At 37.7% G+C, this 27739-nt stretch overlaps 1 protein-coding gene across 2 annotated transcripts in view; it reads left to right on the forward strand.

Annotated features, from left to right (window-relative positions):
• The first annotated feature begins 3635 nt into the window (after positions 1–3635).
• LOC134221251 (phospholipid-transporting ATPase ABCA1-like) overlaps positions 3636–27739 on the forward strand; it is a 33149-nt gene continuing 9045 nt past the window's right edge. Inside the window, exons 1-6 of one of the 2 annotated variants that reach the window (XM_062700444.1) lie at positions 3636–3716; positions 3935–4262; positions 4333–5570; positions 18854–20207; positions 20276–20585; positions 20706–21649. In XM_062700444.1, the coding sequence (XP_062556428.1) occupies positions 3997–4262; positions 4333–5570; positions 18854–20207; positions 20276–20585; positions 20706–21649 (4112 nt within the window). In that variant the 5' untranslated portion in view covers positions 3636–3716; positions 3935–3996. The remainder of the gene's footprint in view (positions 3717–3934; positions 4263–4332; positions 5571–18853; positions 20208–20275; positions 20586–20705; positions 21650–27739) is intronic. The other variant, XM_062700443.1, reaches the window with a different exon arrangement.

The raw sequence follows: 27739 nt of genomic DNA on the forward strand, positions 1-27739 counted from the left end.
GTCAAAGACAAAGTACATGCTTGTGGGCGGAACCGAGCGCGACAGGGCCCGCCTGGGAAGCAGTGTTACGATAGACGGTGATACCTTCGAGGTGGTCGAGGAATTCGTCTACCTCGGATCCTTGCTAACGGCTGACAACAACGTTAGTCGTGAAATACGAAGGCGCATCGTCAGTGGAAGTCGGGCCTACTACGGGCACCAGAAGAAACTGCGGTCGAAAAAGATTCGCCACCGCACCAAATGTGTCATGTACAAGACGCTTATAAGACCGGTTGTCCTCTACGGACATGAAACATGGACAATGCTCGAGGAGGACTTGCAAGCACTCGGAGTATTCGAGAGACGGGTGCTTAGGACCATCTTTGGCGGTGTGCAAGAAGACGGTGTGTGGCGGCGAAGAATGAACCATGAGCTCGCCCAACTCTACGGCGAATTCAGTATCCAGAAGGTAGCTAAAGCCGGAAGGGTACGATGGGCAGGACATGTTGCAAGAATGCCGGACAGCAACCCTGCAAAGATGGTGTTCGCTTCCGATCCGGCAGGTACGAGACGGCGTGGAGCGCAGCGAGCGAGATGGGCAGACCAGGTGCAGAACGACTTGGCGAGCGTGGGGCGTACCTATCCGAGGGTGGAGAGATGCGGCCTCGAACCGTGTATTGTGGCGTCAAATTGTTGATTCAGTGTTATCTGTTTAGATGTTAACTAAATAAATGAATGAATGTTTTGGACCCAGAATGGTTTCGATAAATCATTGATTTGAAAAAAATGACCATGACACCCTACGATTAATGCATCTAATTATAGTTCTTACTACTGACGCCAAATCATAAACGAATCAATTACGCCGAAAATGCTGACGCCAAAAATACCATCACCAGCAGGGTTGGGAAAAATCAAATTTTCAAAAAATCGAGGATGATCAAACTCACCCGCGATCTTACTTTTAAATTATCACGTGATAAAAACTCGCCAGCGATTAAGAATCGTTTGAAAATCGTATCTTGATTTGAAGCACTTACCGTTACATTTTGAACACTTTTTCCTTACTACCATGAAACCATAACGCCAAATAGAAGATATAACTGGACTGTTGACAATTAGCTGATCATAGTAAAGATTAATGTTTGAATGAAAATTCTGAGTTTATTATCGTTTGAGTACATAATTTGAGAAGTTGTCGCCGGCGACAACTCGCCTACTGTTTTCACGTGAAAAGTTTTCACATGAAAATTGTAATCATTATCGTCTGATAATGATTCAGCACAACACTGATCACCAGAGCTCTGGCGCCGCCAGTTTCCAAAGATGCTCCTCGCCATAAACAACGGAAATATATTCTCCCTTGGCTCGAAAAACTCTTGGCATGGTCTTATCGAAAAGTCGACAACCTTTTGAATAGCGATAAGCAACGCCCCAAATCTAAAAGTATCACAAACACTCCTATGCCTGTATGAAGTCTTGTTCATTAGGAGTTCTGAACATCCCAAATGATTCTTTGACGATCTTACGATCCTGATAGCATACTTCGAATCTCTATACGATCGTAGAAATTTCAGAACGATTAAAAACCTCAGAAGTTTGTCTAACAAGATCTCTTGTAATCTGTAAGAAACTCCGGATTTTTTTATTATTTGAATTGGTTATAGGATTCAATTTGCACTAATTTATGGTTTAAAACACTTGGGCTGTTGTCTTATTCGGCATTTCCCCTATTTGTCCCACCTACGACTCGGAACGTGAACGCGCTTCTGTAGTAATGAAGTTTTTTATGCTATTGCTTCCTTGACCTCACCTAAGTATTTGATGTAAAAGGTTCACGTGATTATTCTCAATAAACTAAACTAAACTGAAAAAAAAACTAAACTACAAGATAACCTTCTATGAATTAGATTGCTTTTTTATTATGTTCTCAAAATTCTATCAGTCTAAATAGAACAATATTTGCATTCTGAAGTAGCTACGGTATGTGCAAAAAAATGTTAGCTGTAGAAGTTCATTCGCAATTGCTTTCTCAATCAACTGATACATGTAACGTGTTCCAGAAATAATAGTAGTAGGGAGTTCCCCCAGTTCTTGCTCGACTAATTAGTATTTTCTGCTTTTATCTTACGACAAAGTTGTACCGAAAGCCTATATGATCACTCAAAAAACGAATTTTTGATTGGATGCCCGGAGACCCATAGTGTTATATACCAATCGACTAACTGAGGTGGTGTCTGTATGTGTGTGCGTATGTCTGTATTTGTACAAATTTTGTAGACACACTTTTCGGAATTCAGCATTGTCCAAATTACTCGCAGCAGGTTCCATTCGACGGGGAATGTTTGCTATTAGAAATTGGCCAGATCGGACTATGGGATCAGAAGTTATAGCCAAAATACTATTTTTTATGTCCAAAACACGCTAAAAATACTTAATTATAATTAATTGCATATTATTCGGCAACTCGGCCGTACAAAAATCATTTTTTTGTAAATATCTTGGTATATGCACATGCACAGCACATGTTTCGAAATGGACAAAATGGTATGAAATTTGCTTTCCATGCGTAGAACAGTCGCACTCATCAAATGCTTTAGCTAAGCAAATATTTGGCACAGCAGAGTGTGATTGATTCACATTCAATACAAATTCGCCCAGCCCGTTGTTGGGGGCATAGAGTGTGAATTTCTCGATAATAAACAATGTGGGCCCGCTTGATTGTGGAAGTGGATATGCAACAGTAAAGCACATCAAGCATCCCAAAGATAATAAATTTGCAGAAAAGAGCTAACCGCGGTGGAGGTTGGTACTCGGATTCTGATGGCTTTTCCGCAAACGTGACCTTGTTGTGTAGGGGTTATCACGCCTATCTTAAGAGTAGGAGGTTGAGGGTTCGAATCCCTCCAAGACACGTGGATTGTTTTTCGAAAATTTCATATCAATTTGTCCATTTCGAAACATGTGCACAGCCAATATATTTAACAAAAAAAAACTCATTTATATTTTTTTAGTATTTTTTTTTCACGAGAAAGGTGCCAACACCGCTAGGTGGATTAATCAGGGTTTTTTATCTTGATATCGTATTTTATTTATTTTTCTTATGTTTGTGTTGATAAGAATTCGGTTGATTCCATCAAAATCCAAAAAAAAATATAGGACAGTGTATAGAAGATTAACAGAATATTATGTTTCATGAAAATGACGCCGTGCATTATATATAAATGTGAGTCAAACTTTGCACTTTAGGCACTACTATTTCGAAGATTTTGAAATATTAGTCATAACTGTTTGATCCCGACTTCTCAAGTGGTCATTGCCTCACACGATGCCACTATCGTTGAATCATCAGAATTGTTTTGCAAATTTAATTATCGGTGAATCCTTTGCTACGTAATTCTACGCTAATGAGTTTTAAATGAGTACGCGACTAGTTAAGTTGCGATAACAGCAAGGTTGAGTATGATATCGTTTTATTTGTGATTCGGTGAATCCTGTAGGTATGTTCTGCAAATATGTATTCGCGCCCTGTTTGAAGACTTCCGCTGTTTTGTGGTTCACGTGCGATTACATTTATCGATAATTGATATGATTTGTTATCTATTTTATCGATACTTACTTTTATCTTGAAACGGTAGTCAAAGGGACCTGTCGAAGTGTATTCTTATACCAAAATCAGTTTGCGAATCAGTTGTGCGGAGAAACTCGAAGAATACGAACTGGAGTCATAAGTTCAAGTGAATATTTGATTGATACTATTGATTTGCTTTCCTTTCTAAACTTTGGCATTAGATAAAACTTTTTATAGTCCTACTTTCTTATTTGTAGCTTATATAAAAAGTCACATGACGCATCAACATTGTGAAATTCATAAAGATCTTTATCTATGCCTTAAATATATTTAAAAGATAAAAAAAATCATCAATGCGACCTCTAACAGGGTTTTTGCTTTCAGTTCAAAAATGAACCCTGGTTTTCATTTCATTTCGTAGCCTCAATACTGTGAGCTGCCAATAGATGGCCATTTTCACTACTCAAGGGCCGCCTAGTGCTGGTTCCCTTACCCAAGCAGCAGGAACTACAAACGGCGAGAAATTTTCATTATTATTATGGAAGAATTTTCTGCTTCACTGGCGGAGCAAGGTATCTTCCTTGATGGAGATATTTATTCCTCCCTTCTTCATGCTGCTCTTGGTTGGCCTTCGAAGTCTAACAGAAGTACGAATTAATTACAACGAATCGATTTATGATCCCTTGGATGTGACCAACTTTACTGGTATCCGGTAAGCGCTCATGGCAGATTTCCTAAAACGATAACAACGCATTACTCACATATCTAATCCACTGATTTAGGAGTAACCTAGCCGTTCCCTTCGCACCCGTGATAGCTTACTCACCGAACACAACGTTCCTCCATGAGCTAATGCTGCCGGTTGCGGAATGGACTGGATTCAGCTTGGAGACCTTCTCCAGGTCCGATGAAATGCAGTTTTTCCTGATGGCTTCGAATTCTTTCGTCGGGGTACAATTCGACGATCGCTATTCGGGGCAGACAGGTGTTCCTCAAACACTGAACTATACGCTGCGCTTCCCCGGTGAGCTTCGAGCGCAGTTCGGAATAAGCCACACGTGGCGTACGGATTCGCGCTTCCCTTGGAGACCAGATGGAGGCGCGCGGTTCTACCAATACGACGACGGTGGCCCTAGTCCGGGCTACTTTCGGGAAGGATTTCTCAGCATACAGCACTTCATATTCAAATCGTTCGTGCAAAAAGTTAAAGTGTTGAATGAAGACGTACCGGATGTGATTGTTCAACGATTACCGTATCCACCGTTTATGGATGATGGGTTTCCGTCTAGTTTGATGGCGTTTTTGCCAATATCGGCTATGTTGGCATTCATCTATCCGTGCATCAGTATAGTGAAATCAATAATTTTTGAAAAAGAAAAGCAAATCAAAGAAGCAATGAAGATCATGGGGTTAAGCAACTGGATTCTGTGGTGTACGTGGTTCGTCAAGTGCTTATTCTTCATAGTCCTATCGGTGTCGTTGGTAGTGCTATTTCTCAAAGTGCCGTGGTATACTACTCCATATGTTTCCGTACTCACGCACTCAGACTGGGGTGTGATATGGCTGTTTTTCTTTATCTATGGAATCGCGATTATCACATTCTCCTTCATGCTGAGTACGTTGTTTTCGAAAGCAAATTCCGGGGGAGCAGTGGCCGCTATCATTTGGTTTTTGGCGTTTGCTCCATTTGCTGTCATGGATCAGGATTACGGAAGTCTAACAACATCTGATAAGTTAGCAGCATCGTTGCTACTGAATTCAGCCATAGGATTTGGCTTACGATTGATTGGATTGTATGAAGGAACCACCGAAGGAATACGGTGGTCATCTCTGTTCCATGAGAGCGATGTTGATGATATCAATCTCGGCATGATTATGCTAATGCTGCTGGTGGATGCCATCCTATACTTATTGATTGCGTTGTACATTGAGCAAGTGTTCCCCGGCGACTTTGGATTGGCCCAACCTTGGTATTTCCCGTTCTCAAAACGTTTCTGGGTGGGAGAGCCACCGATGAAAGGTAAGAATTAACTGTTCTGAGAATTTTATATATTTTTGAAAGTGAGTGTCTATTTCGACATATTGTTCTAACTTCGATAACACAATTGTAAAATCATCATCGATAAACTCGATAAAGACCAAAGTCACTGGGCAACGTTTTATTTCTTCTTTACTCAATTTGCGACTGCGACAGATAAAACAAATTTATTCACCTTCAAAATTTGAAAATAATGGATTTTCTGCAAAACCAAAGAAATTTGTTAAAAATGGAATAGGGGGAATGACGGCTTTGGCAGGTTTTGTTCTATTATTGGCAGGGTTTTTTTATGACTGACTATGCTCAAATTTGGCCTAAACTTTCTTTGCATATCAAAGAATATTGTGGCCAAATTTCATAAAATTTGGTCGACAAAAACCCCCCTGACAATAATAGAACAAATCCTGCCAAAGCCGTCTTTCCCCCTATATTCTAAAAATTTTACTTGGGAAATAAAAACTGATTTTTTTTAAATAAATTTTGATAAACTGTGTAGGTGAGCTGAGTGTATCTGACAAACTGTGACATAAAATGTAACTCTCTTCATCCTCTTACTAGGATCACATGCGACATTCAGAAATTCCACAGTTATTAACTATGAGGTTTCTTAGCCAAATCATCATTGCATACGTACATCATGAGACTCACATGATGATAATTATATGCCCAGGGAAGTCGAGAAAATTTCCAACACAACAATTTTCTAGAATGTGGGGATTGAACCCAGACTCCTTGAGCATGGTTTTGCTTTGTAGCCGCACATCTTACCGCTTGACATAAGGTGTCATACCTAACTGTTCGATTAAGATATAGGATTAAAAACGAGTAAACTTACAAACTGAACCTTTGAAATAAACGTTATTATTTCGAGAGTTCCTTCAGGAGTTCTTCCAGTTATTGCTTCACAAGTTCCTCCAGGAATTCTTTTAAGAGTTTCTCTAGAACTTCCACGAGAGTTATTTCGGGAATCCTAGAAGAACTATCAAAAAAATCTGTCTGGAACCCGTGAAGGAATTCCTGTCGGAGCTATTAAAAGAATCTCTGGAATACTGCTGAAGAATTATCTGGAGAAACTCAAGAAGAAATTTCTTGAAGCAGTTTCTGGGGGATTCTCTTAAGAAAATCTTTAAGAAGTTCTAGGAGAAATTCCTAGAGAAACTCTTCAAGAAATTCTTGGGATAATCCTGAAGGCATGCCAAGAGGAACTTCTGAGGAGTTTCTGCAGGAACTACTGAATATTTTTTTGTAGGAGCTCGTAAAGGAATTTCGGAAGCAACTTCTAAAAATAATGCTGAAGGAACTATCTAAGTAATTTATGGAGGAAACACTCTTGAAGGAATTCACGGAGCAACTTCTGAAATTTTTGCTGGAGGCATTTCAGAAGGGATTCCTGGTAAACTTTTCAAGGAATTCCTGGAGAAGCTACGGAAACCATTTTGAAGTTTTGAAGGAATTCTTTGAGGAACTCTGGAGAATTTCCTCGCGCAATTCTCGGCTCGGACTTACTTCTGGATGAATTCCTAAAAGAATTCTTGGACTAATTCACCATCCACAGGAGGAGTGGCTGGATGAATTTATCGAAGAATTTTTGAAGGTACAACTAGAGGAGTTTTCGAAGAAGATTTTTACGAAATTTCTAATGAAATTTGAGGATTACTTCAAGTTCGAGAAAAAAAATATTGAAGAATTATATACAGATGTTCCAACCATTCTGGATTTCAGAGCCTTGGTCTACCAGGTCAATTACGCAACCTATGGTGTCTATTCAGGCTCTTAGAACCCATTCGCATTATTTATGATCTAAATGTGTCCAAACCGGATGTTCGAAGGTTTCCACATCACACGCTATGTTTAAAGGCAACTATTATGCAAAGTTAATGCACCTCGGATGTTAAGCCGTTAGGTCATAGTTCTTGACCTCTAGTTTAAGGATCCGTGTCGATTGAAATATTTCATCGGTGAAAATTTGACTTTTTTACCATTTAAGGAGATATTTTCAACCTTATTTTTCTGACACTTCAAGGAAAAATTTCATATTAAACAATTTTCATATGATCAAAGTAGCAGAAGTTATACTAAAAATACTGTTGACACCAAACATATATTTCATTCTCGATAGCGAATTCTTGTGTAACTGCATATCTCATACGTGTTTATTAAAAAAAACAGCAACCCTGCACCACTTGTTACCATAGCAACAGAATTTAACGCTGGATAGGCCAAGGAATTATATTTTAATTGTGTTCAATGTTCATAATCATTTTCTGGAAGGAGGAGACTATGACACAATTTTAGACAAAAACCCTCCTCCAGCGCTACATTAGCTGGTGCGATTGGTCTACCAAATCTTCGGCCCTGCAGCAAAAAAAAAACATCCAGACAAATCTGAAGTCTGGACATCAAAGGTCAACGCAACTCATCACGCTCAACTTGATTTCACTGGGCGTTACTGCCGAAGTCTTTTTTTTAAACGGGGTGTTTTGAAAGGAAAATAATGCAATGGTTATTACAAGGTATTGGAGAGTCTACCACAGGTAGTTGATTGCTGTTTTAGTGTAACATTGTTGGACTTCTATTCAGACGCCATAAGAGCTTTTTGTTACAGTTGGATAGCAGCCGGGCTACCAATCACCGAAAAATTTCTTATTTTGAAATTCCATGTTCTTGAATAGAGCGCATCACAGGGAGGCCTTACAAAGTATACGGAGCAAACAACGGAAGCCATCCACAGAAATTTCTATACTATCTACCAAAACTACAAAATGCCAGATAACCAGGAACAGTATGCAAGTAAAATGTTATCCACGGTGGGAGCATATAACAGTGGTCACATAATGCAGACGTCCATTGAGGTTCAATCTAGGTGGGTGGCCAATGGGTGTACCAATTGTCGCCATACATAAGAACAACTATTTTTTTTAATTAGTAAAAGGCATGTGGGTGAACTTTATATATCAAGGGAAAGGTTTTACTTCCTGCTCCTTAGAGCAGCTGTGGAAACCACAATAAAATTTGTTATTATCCTCAAAATTAATTAATCCATAATAGGAACGCATGCACCAGTTGTGGCACTATTCTTAAATTTGGTTCCTTATTTGGCAAATCCCATTGTTTTCTTATGGGATTGGCCAAATAGGGACCACTAGTGCGACAACTGGTGCAAAAGACGTCAAAAATTAAGCAAAATCATTTTTTACAATTATGCTTTGCTTGTTTCGGAAGATATCAAAGGTGTTATCGTATCATATGAATATGCTTTATCGATATGAACTTGGTTTGCGGTGATTTGATTGGCCATTTGGCATATAAAGCACTAGTGCGACAACTGGTGCTATAGCCACAACTGGTACACCTAGCCTAGTTTGAAATACAGAACATACATAAATACTAGACCTCTTCATGTTTTCAAAAAGTATCAAAAATTCAACCGGTTAGCCAAGAATCACAATAAAATAAACCTCCTGTCAAATTTTCAGCTAATTCGGATAAAATTTCGAGGTGGCTCAAGTCGATTTAGTGTTTTTGGGCTATTTTCAATTTAGAAAAAAATGTAACAAGATATATAAACGCCGAAAACCATCGCAACAACCTCTATATGGAAGATTTTGGTGTGCTCTACAAGTCTTGTGAACATTGCGATTCGTTCCGTTCACGTTTTGACCATGTTAAAGTAATTTTCAAGCTTATAAGTGCATAAAAACACTGTTTCCACTAAAAGCCGTTGTTCTACAAAATTCTTGAATTTATGACAAATCATTGCTAATTTAAAATATTTATTTTCCTCTTTTTTCCCTGGATGTTTGAGTAATATAACTTTTAATGTCCGATTTACCGTTAAATTCTTAAAAATCAGAAGCTGAACATTTGTCATAAATTTGTACGCTAGGATTTCCTTAAACAAATTATTCGAACAAAACATAAATCAAATTATATGATATTTGATGCTAACAACAAACGACTTCCAAATTTGGTTCATTTCATAATATGTCTGTATGTTTTTACCATTTAGTGCGTCGTAGTAACAAGTGAAATTAAAGCTTCTTTGTTCGAACAACTTGTTTGACGAAATCCCAACGTGCAAATTAATGACAAATGTTCAGCTTCTGATTTTTAAGAATTTAACGGTAAATCGAACATTAGCAATTATAATACTCAAATGTTCAGGAAAAAAAGAGGAAAATAAATATATTCAATTAACAATGATTTGCCATAAATTCAAGAATTTTGTAGAACAACGACTTTAAGTGGGAAGAGTGTTTTTATGCACTTTAAAGCTTGAAAATCACTTTAACATGGCCAAAACGTGAACGGAACGAATCGCAATGTTCACAAGACTTGTAGAGCACACCAAAAACTTCCTTATAGAGGTTGTTGCGATGGTTTTCGGCGTTTATATCTCTCGTTAGATTTTTTTCTAAATTGAAAATAGCCCAAAAACACTAAATCGACTTGAGCCACCTCGAAATTCTATCCGAATTAGCTGAAAATTTGACAGGAGGCTTATTTTAGCATAAGAATTGTGATTCTGGGCTGACCGGTTGAATTTTTGATACTTTTTGAAAACATGAAGAGGTCTAATAAATACTACCTTGAACTAGTTCGTAGTTTTAATTTTTTGTTGATTTGAAATGATAAAGAGTGATATTATGTTCTTAAATTTAATAATATTTCTTCTTATTGGAATTACATCAACCACTCTGACATATGCCGCCTCGGAGCTTAGTGTTCATTTAGCACTTCCATAGTTATTAACTGCGAGAACTCGGACTAGACGAGGTTCCATTTTCGCATTTGTATATCATGAGGTTACGATGATACTTTATGCCCAGGGAAGGTGAGAATATTTCCTAGACAAGACCGGGCATCGAACCCACCCAGTGTAGCAGTGCATCTTACCGCACGGGTTAGGAAGGCTACAGATCTATTCATAATAAACCGTAAGAACATTTGAGACTGGCAGTAATTTTAATATAACTTCTACTATTTTCATCATATGAAAAATGTTTTTATATGAAAATGTTTCTTAAAGCATCAGGAAAAAAAGTAGTGGTTGGATTTTATATAAAAAAATTTTAAAAAATTAGAAGAGGTTTTTAGGTTAAAAATATTACCTTAAATAGTAAAAAAGTCAAAATTTCACCGATGAAATATTTTAATCGATGCAGATTCTTAAACTAGAAGTCGAAAACTATGATCTAAAGGCTTAACATCCGAGGTGCATTCACTTTGCATAATAGTTGCCTTTAAACATAGCGTGCATCATTCTTGAGTTCAGACCAACTGATCTTCCATGTTAATTGGACTTAATTCAAAGTCAATAGCAACTCATGGGGTCCATACATGCCTTTGCATGATTTACGATTTGGATATGTCCAAACTGGATATCATAAATTCTCCAAATCATTCTGGTTCAATCCAATTTATCTTTGAATCCAACCCCGGGCAGAAGCCATGAAGAGAATAACAAAACATGACATGGACTTTATTGATATAAGAGATAAAAGAACAGGCACTAATATAAAAAAATTGCACCGAAATATCATTTAAATATCAAGATATGCTATGGATAAGATCACTTTCTTACAAACAGCATAACGTGATCTCCCCATGATATTTTAATGCAAAATATTGATATTGTCGTCTAATCTTTTATCTCTTATATAAATCATGTCCATACCTCATTTTGCTATTTCATCTACATTTGATATTATTGAGTTATTATTGTCTACTCGGGACATGGTTCGGATCAAACCCAATAGCAAGCCATGTTTTCCACACAAGCCCTTAGAGGCCGTGCACATGGTTTACTATTTATATATGGCGGATGGCGCTGAAATTTTGACGCAAATCGTAGAGCTTCCTGGGGAATCATGCAAAGGTGGTTAGGATCACTGCACGAAGCTGCAAGACCTCGTTTTACCCCAATGACCCTTATTTGTTATATATTTCGTCAAGCTCGGAGTCAACAAATACAGGCATACCTCGATAGTACGTACACCTCCGTAATTTTAGTGTACGTACTATCGAAGCAAAAAATACCGAACAAAAAAAATTGTTTTTGCCTTTCTATTTATTTGGGAGTGGTGTAATGTTTATAAAACCGCTTGGAAGCCAAAATTTCGATAGAAGGCTCTGTATTCTAAGCAAATTTATATTTGATATAGTACACAACGGACCAGCATGACTCAGATTTTTCTTGAAATGGTGCCTACATGTAGCATTGCGCAAAATTATTGTCCTTGTAAATGTGAGCTTATTATTTTTATGAAATATTGTATGTTAATGCTTCGGAACATCCATAAATTATGTGATATTCGTGACGTTTCAAAGATATGTTACACATCATGCATAATTATGCATGTTACTACAAAAAGTGACGATTGGGGGTGGATCACAACATTTTACGTGCGTATTTTATGGATTCCACCTATAGATTTTATGTAAATGGAATGCTTTAAGGATGTCCTGAGCTGTCACTGTCGTTGCGATTCTATTGGCTCCATTATTGATGCTTCCTCACCAAAGCAATTTTAATTTTCTCGTCTGTAGAATCGTTTATGCCTTTCTCGTAGGGAGTGAGTGCTAGTAATGGACCCCGTGCGTATAATGGACCCCCTGAACAAAAACCGAGAGTTTACGCTTGAATCTACAATTTCCTGCAAACTTCCATAGGATAAAGTTGCTTCACTTATCAGGGTAGTAGTTCCATACAATTGTTTTGCACTGGGAGACTGAAATTTAGTTAAATTAACTAATTTATGAATGTAAACGTGCTAGAGGGTCCATTACTAGCACAGAAGGGGGGGGTCCATAATAGGCAACAGGAACATGTGGAAATGGAACATGTAAATCAAATGGGGGGACCATAATACGTATGTAAACAAACTCGATGTTGCGTATTATGGACCCGGGGTGGCCATAATAGGCAACCTGGCTACATAATTTTAAAATACATATTTTAGTAGTAAAAATGAATGTAGTAGTTTAGTAGTAAAAAAAGATTTCCTGGATATGATACACTGCGCGGCGTTTGTAATGTTCCCAAATGGGTACTTGCACAAAACTTCACGCGGCGAATGATTGTCGAAAGGTACGGCCGCGCCAAACGATACACCGCAATGCTATTCACCCATAAGAATCAAGTAAACGGGGTGCAGAAAGCGCGGCGGTACCTTTCATGAAGGGTTCGCCGCGTGCAACTTTGAGAAAATCAGGCAATACCTGTTGCTTGTCATCTAGTGCTGCAGAATGGTAATTTGTCATGAGTCTTACTCTAGCGAAGTGATTGAAGTAAGTTTCCGTCGTTAAGGGGTCCATTACTAGCACTCACTCCCTACAACAATATCCAAATATTCTTTACCAAAGCGATTTCAATTTTCTCGTCTGTAGAATCGTTTATGCCTTTCTCGTACAACAATAGGTAACGAAAAGGCTATAAACTTCAAAAACGATTTTTTGATAGGAGGCCTGGTGGGCCGACTTTTATATACTTGATCGGTATCAGCTTGATGAATTGAGATACCACTGGTGTCTGTCGATTAAGTATTTAAATCTAAATCATTGGATGTTGATCTACTCACAAACTGCAACTAGCGTGGATCTCTGGCCAAAAAGTGCGACGTGGCCACTATTCAACACATTCTCGGCCAAACATAAAGATACTTTTTTCTGAAAATGTGGGTTTGTTCTTCAGGAAACTAAGGAATTACTCCAAGAACACCCTCTGAAATTCTACTAGAATTTTTTTCGTATTTTAATTTAAAATTATTCCAAAACTTTATTTGAAATTTGTTTTGATATTCATAAATATTGTCCTCTGAAAAATCTTTAGGAAATATCTCCAGGAAATCCATAGGTAAATCCATCAAGATTTTTCGAAACTCAAACTCAAAAATTACTTTAGGAAATTCTTTAGGAAATGATTTCGGATACTCCTATGCTTCCTGAAAAAAGAACTTGAAGGAATTTTCTGCAGAATAATTTGAGAAAATTCTGTGGGAATTCCGAAGCGAATTCCCGGATAATTCTTGAAGAACTTTTCGGGGGAACTTTAAAAGAAATTTCTGAAGAAGTTCTTCAAGTAATTTCCGGGGAAATTATTGGCGGATTTTTTGGGGAATACATGGAGGAATTTCTGGAATAAAAAGTGAGAGAGTTTCTCGAAGAATTTTCGGGGTAATTGTTTTAAGATATCGCTGCGAATTCCTGGAAAAAAATCTCGGAAAATACTGAAGGGCATTTTGGATGATTTTTTATAGAAATTTTAAGCAAAATACCGTAGAAATTTTGAGAATGGCTGCAGGATCTTCCGGGAGAATCCCTTAAATAATTTCCAGAGGAATTTCTAGGGGAATTTTTGTAGGTAATTCCGAAAGAGTTTTGACCAGTGATGGAAATCTGTGAACCTTGCTCATAAAACAAGAAGTAGGCCACGCAAAATACTGGCGAACACTTTTTTGGCGTTTTCTGGCTTACCTACTACTCGCAGAGAAAACAGAAAAGCGAACCCCGAAAAATGTTCGTGGAGCTTCGCGAGTCATTCGGGTTAATTTGCAAAATGTCATAAACCAACCTCCACTCAAAATAATTTTCACTTAGAAGCTACTTGAAAACATATGCAGATATTTTCCATGTAGTTTCGTGTGTAAAAGTTAAATGATTTATTAGTGATGGCACAAAAGATATTTTAGTTACTAGATAAAGATTGTCGCTGTCGTCGCTGTCCGGAACATCTTTTGCTGGCGAGGATAGGGGAGCTAAATGTCAAAGAAGGAAAATCCATACGATTTGACAGGTATGTACCACACATGTTTCGGACAGCAGAACAAAGGGAACCGAAGCGACAATCTTTATCTAGTAACTAAAATATCTTTTGATGGCACTCATTATTCTATTATTCTCGATTCACTAGAAAATAAAATAAAATTTAAGTGAATTTTCGATTGGCCATGTACTTAAATTTTAAGTGAAACTTCGATTTTTTTTCTATGATATCCCTGTAATTGATATCCCGCCCACTAGGAGCGAGTAGAAAATTAATTCAAACTCAAACATGTTTTTTGCAAATCGTTCTCATAATGCTTCTGCAAAATGTTTCATTAGCGATTGTTAATAAACGTACATTTCGCTCTGAGAACCCCACTCATATATTTTTCATACATTCATTTTGAGTAGAATTCACTAGAAGAGTATATAGATATTATTTTCTATGTTTCTTGATGAATTCCACTACATTTCTTATTAAGATGCACTTGTGATTTGAGTCAGTTTTATTTGATTCCAGTAAGAACGATGAAAGTTTCGATTTTTAAAGTCTACATGACTTTTTATAGTGGAATTAAAGTGACAATTATTTTGAGTGTCGGAACATGATTCTCACGGATGTTCGAGCAAGAACACATTTCTCGCGCTTAGTTTCATAGGGGCGAAACTGTATAGATCGATTTCATTTCGTCGATGTTTTCTTTTTATTATTGTACTGAATTGCGCTAGTTTGTCGATGATTTAATGGTTTGGTATGATAAAAGATGATTGTATCTTGCACCAGAATCAATTATCACGGTTGTAGCTTTTGAAATAATTGAGTTATTAACAAAATATAAAATCGATTAGGAGAAATCGATCAATACAGATACGCCCCTATGAAAGCGCGAGATTTTGTCATTGCTCTGCCCGTACACGCGAACAAATCAAGCGCTAGAAAAAATGCAGGCAGTAGGTTCGCGCGAGTATGGCATTTCTGGTAAATTGGTTTTGACGAAATTTAATTTTTGTAGCCAGATGAATTTGCAGACGAATTTTGCATGGAATTTCCAAGTGAATTCCCGAAGAAAAAAACGGGAACAATTTTCCGGGAGAGCTCTTGCAGGAATTTCCGGAAGAATTCCCGGGGCGTGAGTGTCAATGGCTTCCACGTGAGTTTCTGAAGAAATTCAATGAGAATTTCCGGAATGTACTCAAATTAATTAATGGAAAGATCTTGATGGAATTTCTGGAGTAATTCCAGCGAGAATGCGCGGAGGAGTTTACATGGGAATTTCTGAATGATTTTCTGATGGAAGTTCTGAGAAAGGGGATGTGGAAATTTCTAAGAGAATTCCTAAGTGAATTGCTGAAGAAATTACCGAGAAAATAATGGAATTTAGAGGGTATATTTGGAAGGATTAACGGAGAAATATTTGGCTATAATTTAAGATGGATGTTCGGAGAAATTTCGTAAAAATTCGCGGAGAAATTCCTAGAGGAACTTCCGGAGGAATTCCTGAAGGAATTTCCAGAGGAATTCCTGGAAGAACTTTCAGAGAAATATCTGGAAAAACTCCCGTAGGAATTCCCGGAGAAACTTCCGGAGGAATTCCTGGATGAACATCCAGATAAATTCCGGAAAACTTGTAATACACGAAATTGATTCACGCTGCCGCTAATCACCACCACCACTGCCACTGGTTGAAAATGATCTATCACGCCTCACCGTCGATAAAATTTCAATCGGCGCGCAGGTCTAGATAGAATATTGAGTTAAATCATGTATGGAATTTTCGACCAAACTACCAAGGTGTCCCAGGAAGAACCCCTGGAACTATTGTTCTAGGATAAACTTCTTCGGAAATCCCAGTAAGACGTCTCTGAGGAAATTTTCGCTGCTAATTTGTTTCCCAAGAAAAAAATTGTTGAACTAAACTTAATGTAAACTTAATTAAACAATAAAATATCTTGCCGACAATTCAATTTTATGAATCACCATTCCCATGATGGAATTAATTTACTCCTCGGTTTAGAACTGGAACTAATTTCCTTGATAGATACAATAATTCATAAACATAATAATTGTTCAATTGCTAATCTGATTTCTAAGAAAATCATACCCATAAAATTTCAATTATTGCTGACTAGTCGACCCGGCAGACGTTGTCCTGCATAGTAGGCGAAAATGCGCGTTGTTAACTACCCATACGAAATTCTCATACAAATCTTTATTTTAGTTTTTCACGATTTACTCAACTTAACTAATAATTTTCGCAAAAATAAATATCATATAAACCATATAAATAGGAATGAAGAAAATTCATCCAGCCGTTTTCGAGTTATGCGGATACGAACACAGACCATTTCATTTTTATTGTATAGAAGATAACACTCTTATGCCGATGACATACTCACGCGTCCAAGACAAAAGAATTCCTCTTGCTGATATTCTGCTTTATGAGGGCTTGGACGCGCTCCGCATCGCTCAGCTGTTTCAGATGTTCCTTCAATTGTTCAAAATGATAGTAGGGAGCGGGACCATTTGGGCAGCACCCCCTATTCCCGTCCACAACGTTAATAACTCGACCGCGTTCCAACCAAATGGCTTGATTGTTTGTACATCACTAGATATCGACAGATACTAACCATGTACTAAAAAACAAGTAATTCGGTTGTAATGTACTCGAGTAATGAACGTTGCTGACGGGAATAGGGAGTGCTGCCCAAATGGTTCTCTACCCTATAATATGTGTTACGTAAGACTATGGCAAACATTTATGACACGCTGCTTTTTTCAAAGTTTTGCTACTAAATTCATTATAACCTCACAATGGTGTTTAAATCAGTTGTGAAATTATTACGTAACATATGAAGGACCCCGCATGTGCCATGATCAAAGCATATTCAATTTTTTACTAAAATCGTACAGAAAATTGAACTAAAAAAAAAAAAAATTTGTACGTACTATCGAGGTAAAATGTACGTACAATCGAGGGTACGTACTATATAGGCACAGACAAACAAACGTAACACTAGAGAAATTACCATCGACCATGACTTCAAGGATCAATTTGAATTTGATCGATTGTGCGTTTCACAACTAGAGGCGCTAGCGTCGTAATCCTTCGAGTTTGACATTTCACTCTAGCGCCTTCTGGTGACAATGTCATACGAAACATTGTTTCGTGTAACATGCTCGCTGGTGGTAGAAAAGTTGAGCGATGGATTTTTCAGCAAAATGTTCAAGCTGTTACGTCTGTTTGTCTGTGATATAGGTATGCCTGTAATCGACAAAACATAACACGTTTGACCTCAAATTGTGCCATAAATCGTGTTATACGAGCTCTGTACTGCATGATGATGGGAATTCAGACCTTGCTGATTTTACTGCACCTTCTCTTATTCCTCAAATGGCTTACTAATAACCTCACATTACTAGTCTGATCTACAAAGAAGATGTTTATAAGAGAACAAGAAGATGATGAAGAAGAAAGTGTCCATACAAGTACTTAGAGGCCCTGCGCATGATTCACGATTTAGATATGTCCAAACTATCACCCAACCGGCAGTTGTTAGATTTTCGAACAATTCTGTATAAGAAGCTACCAAAACCTGTATAAGAACTGGGCATATGCGAAATTATTAGATTCTTATACAAAAAATGTAAGAAAAGCTTATATGAACACCATGGGTTGTTTTTGATTTTGTACTGAGCCCAAATGACTGAGTAGACCAACTGGTCTGGGCTCCAGACCGATTTGGTACTTTTATGCCCAGAGACCAGCACCGTGAATCGAACCCAGCCACTCTCAGCATGATTTTGATTTGTAGCCTCGGATCTTACCGCACGGTTAAGGAGAGCCACAATTTATTTTTTGTACCTAACCTATCGTTAGAAGCCTCACAACCATTTAATTTGCTAGGGCTGGATCAGTCATGATCTCAATAATTCACATTTCAAGTTCTTTGGTTCGTTCGGGCAGGTTACTATCGTGAGCCGCATCTAGCTAGCAAAGATCAACTCTTGGGCTAAATTGGATATATTTTTTTTTTGCGGATAAAAACTATTTATGTTTGCAAGGTCGATAAATCTTTGATTAGGCTGAAAGTAATTCTCTTATAAACATCTGAAACACATGTTGAGAACCAGTTTCATTAAGATCTATGATTATTAGGGAGCCCATTATTACTAGAAATACTACAATAAGAGATCGGCGAAGACGCCATATTGTTTCCAATCGAACCGTCAAAAACGGTTCCAATTCGACTTGTTTACTTTTTGCACCCATAAGAAGCAAGCAAAAAGTCCAAGTGATGCCAATATCATTTTCACGATTTCATGCATTTTCATACGTTGCCATTTCGACAGTTTTTCACTCCGCCGGTCTCTGGTTATAGGGTGGCTAATTATTACATCTTCATGTTAATGCCGAAAATACCAAAAAATACCATTTAAAAAAATGAGAAAAAAAGAGAAAAAATGAAAAGTTTGAGAGTATTTTTTGTCAATTTTTTTCCAGAATCGACAGACGATGAAGCGGCGCCCAGAAACGAAAACATAGAGGATGATCCTAAAGGTCGTCCAGTACGCATCAGAATCAAATCGCTGCGCAAAGTCTACTCCAACAAGAAGGTAGCCGTCGAAGGGTTGACGTTTAACATGTTCGAAGGTCACATTACTGCATTGTTGGGCCACAATGGTGCCGGAAAGACGACCACTATGTCTATGCTTACCGGTATGAAGCGGCCATCGTCGGGAACGGCGGAAATTTGGGGCTACGATATTCGACATGATATGCCAAGCATTAGGAACTCATTGGGATATTGTCCCCAGCACAATATCCTGTTTGATCAGCTCACGGTACGGGAGCATCTCTACTTTTATGGGAGGTTGAAAGGCTTGTCGAAGATTCAGGTAGTGTACGAAACAGAAAAGTATGTCAAATCATTGGAACTAATCGATAAATCCAATGCTCGGGCTTCGAGTTTGTCGGGCGGCATGAAAAGAAAATTGTGCGTTGGCATCGCTTTGTGTGCTGGATCGAAAGTTGTACTTTGCGATGAACCGACATCGGGGATGGATCCTGCAGCGAGAAGAGCCCTTTGGGATTTGTTGATTGCTGAAAAAACTCGTCGGACATTGATTTTATCGACGCACTTCATGGACGAAGCGGACATGCTAGGTGACAGAATAGCAATCATGGCCGATGGTAAGCTGAAAGCGGTTGGATCTTCATTTTTCCTGAAGAAGAAATACGGCGTTGGATATCGATTGATTTGTGTTAAATCCGCGGAATGCGATGTAAATGCAGTAACGGATCTCCTCAAAAATCATATCCCGGATATAACTGTGGAGTCAAGCATTGGATCAGAACTGTCGTATTTATTGCACGAAGAATATTCACACAGATTCCAACCGATGCTCGAAGAGCTGGAAAATAATTGTGAGGCGTTGCAAATATTTGACTTTGGGATATCACTGACTACGCTAGAGGAGGTATTCATGAAGGTTGGTTCGGATTCGACCCATATTAGTGACGCGGTGAGCGTGTCCAGTCTGGCCACAAATTCCACCGATTTAGAATCGAACTCGAGTGTGGGAGATTACGAGCTTCTGGAAGGGTTCCGTCTTTTCTGGTGTCAGACTAAAGCATTATTCTTGAAGAAAATGTATCAGACCTATCGAAACTGGTTCCTGCTCTTGGTGCAAATTGGAATCCCAATCTTGTTTGTGTCAGTTACGATTGTGGTTGTCCGAGGCTGGATTGGGTCACGCGATTTGCCACGCCGTACTTTAACTATCAGACAGCACAACCCATCAGTGACGCTGGTGCAGGTGGATCCAGTGCAACAGCGGAGTGAATTGACACAAATGTAAGTGCTAAATATTGATTTTAAATAGAATAGGATCCACTTCATTTAATTTGTATTCAATTGGACAGAGTATTGGAAAATTATTTATACCATCTACGATGGACGGAAGGTCTGGTCGTTAGCTTGATAAGAAAATACATAGTTAAGGTGTTTCTGCTACTTGCAAATGAGAACCTTATCGTGGTCAACCGGCTCTATGTTATCGGTGCCAGTGTACTGAACAACAACTACACAGCATGGTTCAACAATGAGGCACTCCATTCTCCTGCGATCTCGTTAGCCACCATGCACAACGCACTGCTCAGAACTTTTGCTAACTCAACGGCTTTTCGAATCGATGTTGCGAACCATCCTCTTCCTTACACAGATGATACCAGAGTAAGTATTTAATCGAACCATTCTTGCTACATAACATATATGAAAATATTAAGAGGTCGTCATTGCACAGTGAATAAGAAGACCATGCCAGTTTTATCATTGAACACAATTACATTACAGATGCAGATGAGCCGAGCTCATAACAATTTGGGCTTCCAGCTGGCTTACAACACGGGCTTCAGCATGGCCTTCGTGTTAGGATTCTACGTAATATTTTACATCCGAGAGCGAGTGACCAAAGCCAAGCTGCTCCAGTTCGTAAGCGGTGTGAATCGTTTTGCGTACTGGTTTACTGGCTTCATTTGGGATTACTTCACGTATTGCATCGTTTGTTTGTTCATCATTGCAACCATTGCCTGTTTCCAGGAACCCGGTTTCAGTACCGGAGATGAAGTTTTTCGGGTTTATGCCATTCTTTTGTTTGTTGGGCTTCCAGCGCTGCCATTGACCTACATCACAACACTTTATTACACGGTACCGTCATCAGCTTTCATTCGCCTCAGTGTCGCCTTCATCGTTACCGGAACTGCCCTGTTCATATTCGTCTTTCTGCTGGGTACGGATATGTTCGAATTGAACGAGCTCTCAGAAACGCTGTCGGCGGTTTTCCTGATATTCCCTCACTTCACTCTTTGCGATGCGATAGTCAACCTGAGCCGCATGTCACTGACGATCAGCATGTGCGAAGCGCCACGACCGCCAGGTGTAACGGCCTTGCCCATTTGCGATGAAAATCTGCATTACATGCAGTGGGAACGACCTGGAATTGGGCGACATTTGTACTACAGTTTGGTCATGACTGTGGTGTATTTTACGCTTTTGTTTTTACTTGATTTCCAAGTCCTGAAAGTACTGATACACAAAATCAGGGAGTGGTATTACAGAAGTCAATACAAATTAGACAAAAATAGACAGGATTTGGATTCGGATGTACGAACGGAGAAGGAACGAATAGATGCAATGACGGAGGCGCAAATACAGGACACCAATTTAGTTGCTCATAACATGACAAAATACTACAAACGATTCTTGGCCGTCGATCAACTGAGCGTGGGAATCAACAGGTAATATTGGTAAAAATAAGTATTGTAAGACTGTGTCCAAATCTTTATTTTACATAGATTAGGAAAATGATAAGGGCAGTTGCCCGGTGGTCAGCACAGTTAGCTATTTTTGCCATAACTTTGTAGAATTCAATTTTTATATAGGCAATGAAAAGCCTTAGATCTGAGCACACTACTGATGGGAAAATTACTTTGTTATCGTCAAAAGAAAAACCAATTGGGGAAATGGCGGTTTTGTTCTATTATTGTCACGGGGTTTTCTATAACTAATTATGCTCAAATTTGGCAGGAATAAAGATTTTTTTAGAAGTGGATTTGAAAGCGAGCGGAGGCCATATTTGTGACGTTTCGCTATTGGAAGTGAGTGCCATTGTTTGATTAACGGCTTCTCCCCAACACGTCTCAGCTTTTAGAATGAAATGCACTAACGGAATGGGAAATTTTCTACCAACCTCAAGTGGTTCTACTACAAGCCCTTTGGTGAAGAATTTTCGTCTTGTTCGAAAAATAGTCAAACAACGGCATACTAGATGCTCCCAATCTTCTTTTTCTATGTCACAGAAGCGACACAGATCATTTTGAAGTTTTCCTATAAGCTTCAAATGGTATCGACTCGGACAATGGCCTGTAATGAGACCCGTTTAAGTGCTTGGGTCTCGTTTAGATAATACTAAAATGTTGCGAGTCATGGAAACATTTGGAGTGATAAAGCGTTTCGATTTCCAGGCATTGGTTGTGTTTTTAAAATTGGTTTCTGTTTCATAGATTCCCATACCTTTAGATTCATACGTTGGCAAGCTGCGGAAAGGTTCCGGTCCTGTTAACCGACTTGATGATCCGAGACTCGCCCGCATTTTGGATTTTTTCATTACCATCTATTCCACAGTGTCCTGGAACCCAATAAAGATTGACTTGGTTGCGACAAGACAATTTTCAGAGGGACTGAATGCATTCCCAAACTTGTTTTGAAGTGCATGTTGCCGACTTTAGAGCACTCAAAGCTGCTTGGCTATCGAACATTATGCATATATTTGAGTGTCTGTAGTTTCTACGCAAACATATTACAGAACACTCTAGAATTGCATGAACTTCCGCTTGGAATACGGATGGCCAACTTCCCATGGTAATCTATCTTCTGATCCTCAAAGCGCTCTTTTCAGCTTTTAATTGTACAATTTGGTGCAGAGGAAGCATGTACAGCAAAGTATTTAGTGCAGTTGATTTCCAAATCTGTTACTTTCAGTATAATGTTGTTTAGTGAGAATTGCCTTTTACTCGTAAAAGTCACAATAGTTTTGGAAGGATTTTCACTCAATCCTTCTTTATCGCACCACGTGGAGACATAGTTTAAAGCAGTTTGCAGTTTCTGTTGGCGATAATGTCATTGTATTTGCCTCGTACTATTATGACAATATCGTCAGCGAAACCAACTACTTCGAAGCCCTGGGCTATCATGTATTTGGGAAGATCATCTACTATCAAAGACCACAGTAAAGATGATAAAACCCCTCCTTGTTGGTACCCTTTGATTCCTCTAACACGAATTTCTCTTTCTGTTAACATTGTTTTAATCCAACCTACAAAGCATTGATTGAAACCGCGATTCGACATTGCCTTTTTTATAGAATTATGAGAAGTATTGTCAAAAGCTCCCTCTATATCTAAGAAAGCAGCAAGGAACATTTCGTTTGCTTCAAAAGATTATTTCTAATTTTATAACAACTGCATTACATCGGTTACTGATGATTTACCTTTCAGATAAGCGAATTGGTATTTGATTAACGGTATTTGGGTTAAATATGATGACTTTATATGTTCATCTATTATTTTTTCCAATGTTTTCAGCAGAACGGGAGGACAAGCTTATCGGCCTAATAGTGAGGATGTCTTTTCGTTCATTATAAAATGCATTGAAAAATCGCATTAGAAAAGACGAAACGCCTCACCATTATTTCCATTATTTAGGGGAAGTTTGGTCAACAGGTCGCTCAAAAATGACGTCCACAGTTTGAGGGGGAGGGGCAAGATTTTGTGACAGTACGTACACTCGGTACGACCTCAGCAAAATTTTCGCCGAGATTCCAACAACCGAGATCTCGGTAATTTTTTTTACCGAAATTCGGTAACTTTTTTTTACCGAAATTTCGTCAAAATTTTACCGAAATTTGGCAAAGTTGACTTTTTACCGAGATCTCGGTAACGATTATAACTCGGAAAAGTTTACCGAAATCTCTTTTTATCGAGATTCGTCGAAATTATTGCCGAGATCCCGGCTGTTGGATTTTCGGCAATCGTAAAATTTCGAATTTTAAGTATGTAAAAATCTCAAAAAAATAGTTAGTGTTTACCGATAATCAATCAATTCTTGAATGGTAAACTCAGATTACTGCGGTCGGTGAATTTTACCGGGTTTTCAAACAGCTGAGAGTTCGGTAATGAGCCCGGTAATTTTTTGGATTACCGAACGCTCAGCAAATAAAAATTAATATGAACTGTCAAAAATTACTTTAAAATTTCGTCGAGAAACGGTCCAAAATTTCCTCAGGAAACACCTCGTAATTACCTTGGATTCAGGGATTGAATCCTAAAGAGAAAGATCAAGTCTCTCACTTATCATCTCTGTATACATATACAATATGTAGCATACCGCGAGAGACTTTTTTCGCAAGCTGTCATGATAAAGAACTGTGCGGACTTGGTAGACATATGGCTACTGCTTCTGCCTCATACGCAGGAGGTCGTGGGTTCAATCCCAGGGTCCGTTCCATTCTCCTACTTTGTATCATTCTCTTTATTTCTCATGTTCTAGCAATCGCTAGAACTGGAAATGGACTTCCATACCTTTTCCATTACTATTCCTATACCTTCAACTTGAGTATTCTAACAGTAATCTGCTAGAATTGGAAATGAACTATAGAGCTCGTTTCCTACATCCAATCAGAAATTCCATGAGTTACCTTCTCCTATCTATCACATTGGCAGCTCGTTAACCAAGACGGACCTCTGCCTCTCCAACCTAACCCAGAAATTCCAACAAATTCCGCATGAACTCGTGGCAAGTGCAGAGGTATATTCGGCTTGCAGTGGGCGAGTGATTGCATCATCATTTCCTCCCCCTTCCCTACATTGACTTGCATTCTGACGTGGCAGGCGCCAGTATGACCTAACAAATGAGATCACCAGTACTTGTACATTGAAGATATGTGCTAGTCCCAAGCAAACATCTGTTGGTTCCCTGTGCAAGAACAGCTGATCTGGTCATAATGGAGTAGAGACTACGAGCAGTCAATCAAGCTCAAGCTCAAGCTCAAGCTAGCTGTCATGATAGAGAACTGATTCGGGAGGCTATACCCCATGATAAATTTCTTTTAGAAAGCTCCAAATACGGGGAGCACTGGCTCGGATGATGCATTTCAATTTGTTCTACACAGCTGTGCAGTAACCAACACGAAAGGAGCGAAAACAAAGCGAGAATCACCATTTTTCTGTGGGGGCTGCCTATCCGATTCTGTATTTTTTCGCACTTGTATATAAGTTTGATAAATTTGTTATCATGGCTTGTTGTGATTCGGAACAGTTTTTGCCTTTCTTTTGTCGTTGTTCGTTATCTATTCAGAGCGATTTCTGCAAACCCTGCTTGGATTTCTTTTCGGAGTTCAAGAAACGTTTTGAAATTTATTCGAGAAATGCTTTGAAATTTCTTCGAGAAATTCTTCGGAATTTCCTCGCGAAACGCTTCAAAATTTTCTCCAAAAACTCTTCGGAATTTATTCGGGAAACACTCCAAAGTTTCCTCGAGAAACGGTTCAAAATTACCTTAGGAAACAATTCGTAATTTCCCTGGAAAGTTCTTCGGTATTTTGTCGAGAAACGCTTCAACATTATCTCAGACAACTCTGTCGTGACCCGACCGAGATTTGTAGTCTCGGCCGTTCGTCGCAACAATAGTCAGCATACTGATTGTCATTTCGCTCTCACACGATCATCCCGAAAAGTTTCTTGCTGGATGGAATCAAAATATCTTACAATCTAAGGTCACTCGCTACACGAATACAAAAGAGTATATTCTAATTGGATAATAACTGAATGCAAATAAGACAATGAAGTAAAATGAATATTGTTTCCGACTCATTATAGACCTGATCTTATCTACTACATTCTTCTCCTCCTCTACTCTACAGGAATGTAGTGAACGTATAATTCAAAATTTTATGAAAAGTTTATGCAAACATTATTTGAACCATAACACAATGAAGCCGAAAAAGCTTCAGATCACCAAATTCAATTTTAGTCCAATCCAATCCTAATGCAATCCAAATCCAACTCAAATCAAACACTCTGTTCAAATAAAGTCGAAAACCAATTCAAATCCAATTCCAATCGAATCCAAGTCCAATCCAAATTAAACTTCATCCAAATCCAAGCCATATTTAATAAAATGCTCAATCATATCTAAATCCAATCCAACCCCAATCTAGCCAAATCCAATTTCTCATTCAAATATAATCTTATCTAATCTAAATTTAATCTTTATCCAATCCAAATATAATCTGAATCCAAATCAAATCCAATCCAAATTCAATCCAAATCCCGTCCGAAGCCAATCCATAACCAATGCAAATCCAATCCAAGTCCAATCCAACGTCAATCCAAATCCCTATTAAAATCCAAGTCCAATCGAAATATCATCCCAATTCAAATCAAGTAAAAAAAATAGTCCAAATAAAATCCACATCAAATCCAAGTACAATTCAAATCCAATCCAAATCTAGCCAAATCCAATGAAATAACTAAAATCTAGCCATAGCTAATGAAATATATTCCAAAATCCAATCCAATCAAATTCAATCTAAATTCAATTACTCATTCAAATCTAATCTTTATTCCAATCCAAATTCAATCTGAATCCAAATCCAATTCAAATCCAATATAATCCGAATCCTATCCAAGTCCAATTCAAATTTAATCCGAATCAAATCCAATTCAAACATAGCCAAATCCAAATAAAAACTCATTCAAATCTCTTAATCCAATCCAAATTTAATCTGAATCCAATCCAAATCGAATTCAAATCCAATCCAAATTTAGTCCAAATCAAATCCAATCTAAATGGCAGCTAAATAAAATTTCCATCTAGAATTAGAAATTTTCTATGGAAAATTAGGAAACTGCCAATAAAAAAATCAGGGTATGAGCAATAAATAATTATAAAATTTCCACAAATAAAACAAAATTTCCATAAACTATTAAGAATTTTCCACAAAACAAAAATAAATAAGCACTTTTAAAAGCAAAAATTGCAATTATAAAAGAAGAATTTTCCATAAAGAAAGAAGTTCCATTAGAACAAATACAAAATTTCCATAAATAAATCAATATCAGCAAAAAACAATCACAAAATTTTCCACAAAATAAATATATTTTTTCCGTAAAAAAATATTTTTTTACAAAATAATCAATGAAGAGCAATAAAAAAATAAGAGCATTTCCATAAAAAATACAAGAAAGCAATGAAGCTGGTGAAATTTTACATGAATTTTAAACGCTTTTAAAAAGGGGTCATCTATGGAAAAAAAGCACAGTTTGATTGCTTTTTTATATTTCTTTATGGAATTTTTTTATTGCTCTGTATTGATCATTTTGTGGAAACTTTTAATTTTTTTATGGAAAAAATATATTTGTTTTGTGGAAAATTTTGTAATTTTTTATTGCTCATATAGATTTATTTATGGAAATTTTGTATTTTTTTTTCGTGGAACATTTAATTTTTTTTATGGAAAATTCTTCTTTTATAATTGCAATTTTTGCTTTTAAAAGTGCTTATTTATTTTTGTTTTGTTTTGTGTGTTTATGGAAATTTTGTTTTATTTGTGGAAATTTTATATTTATTTATTGCTCATACCCTGATTTCTTTATTGGCAATTTTCTATTTTTTTATGGGAATTTTCTAATTGTTTTGGGGGAGTATTTATTAAAACAAATTCAAGTACAATTCAAATCCAATCCAAATCTAGCCAAATCCACTGAAATACTTTTTCAAATTTAATTCAAATCCAATCTAAATTTAATCTGAATCTATTGCAAATCCAA

The sequence above is a fragment of the Armigeres subalbatus genome, chromosome 3, assembly GCF_024139115.2.
Source record: "Armigeres subalbatus isolate Guangzhou_Male chromosome 3, GZ_Asu_2, whole genome shotgun sequence".
NCBI classification, from domain to species: domain Eukaryota; kingdom Metazoa; phylum Arthropoda; class Insecta; order Diptera; family Culicidae; genus Armigeres; species Armigeres subalbatus.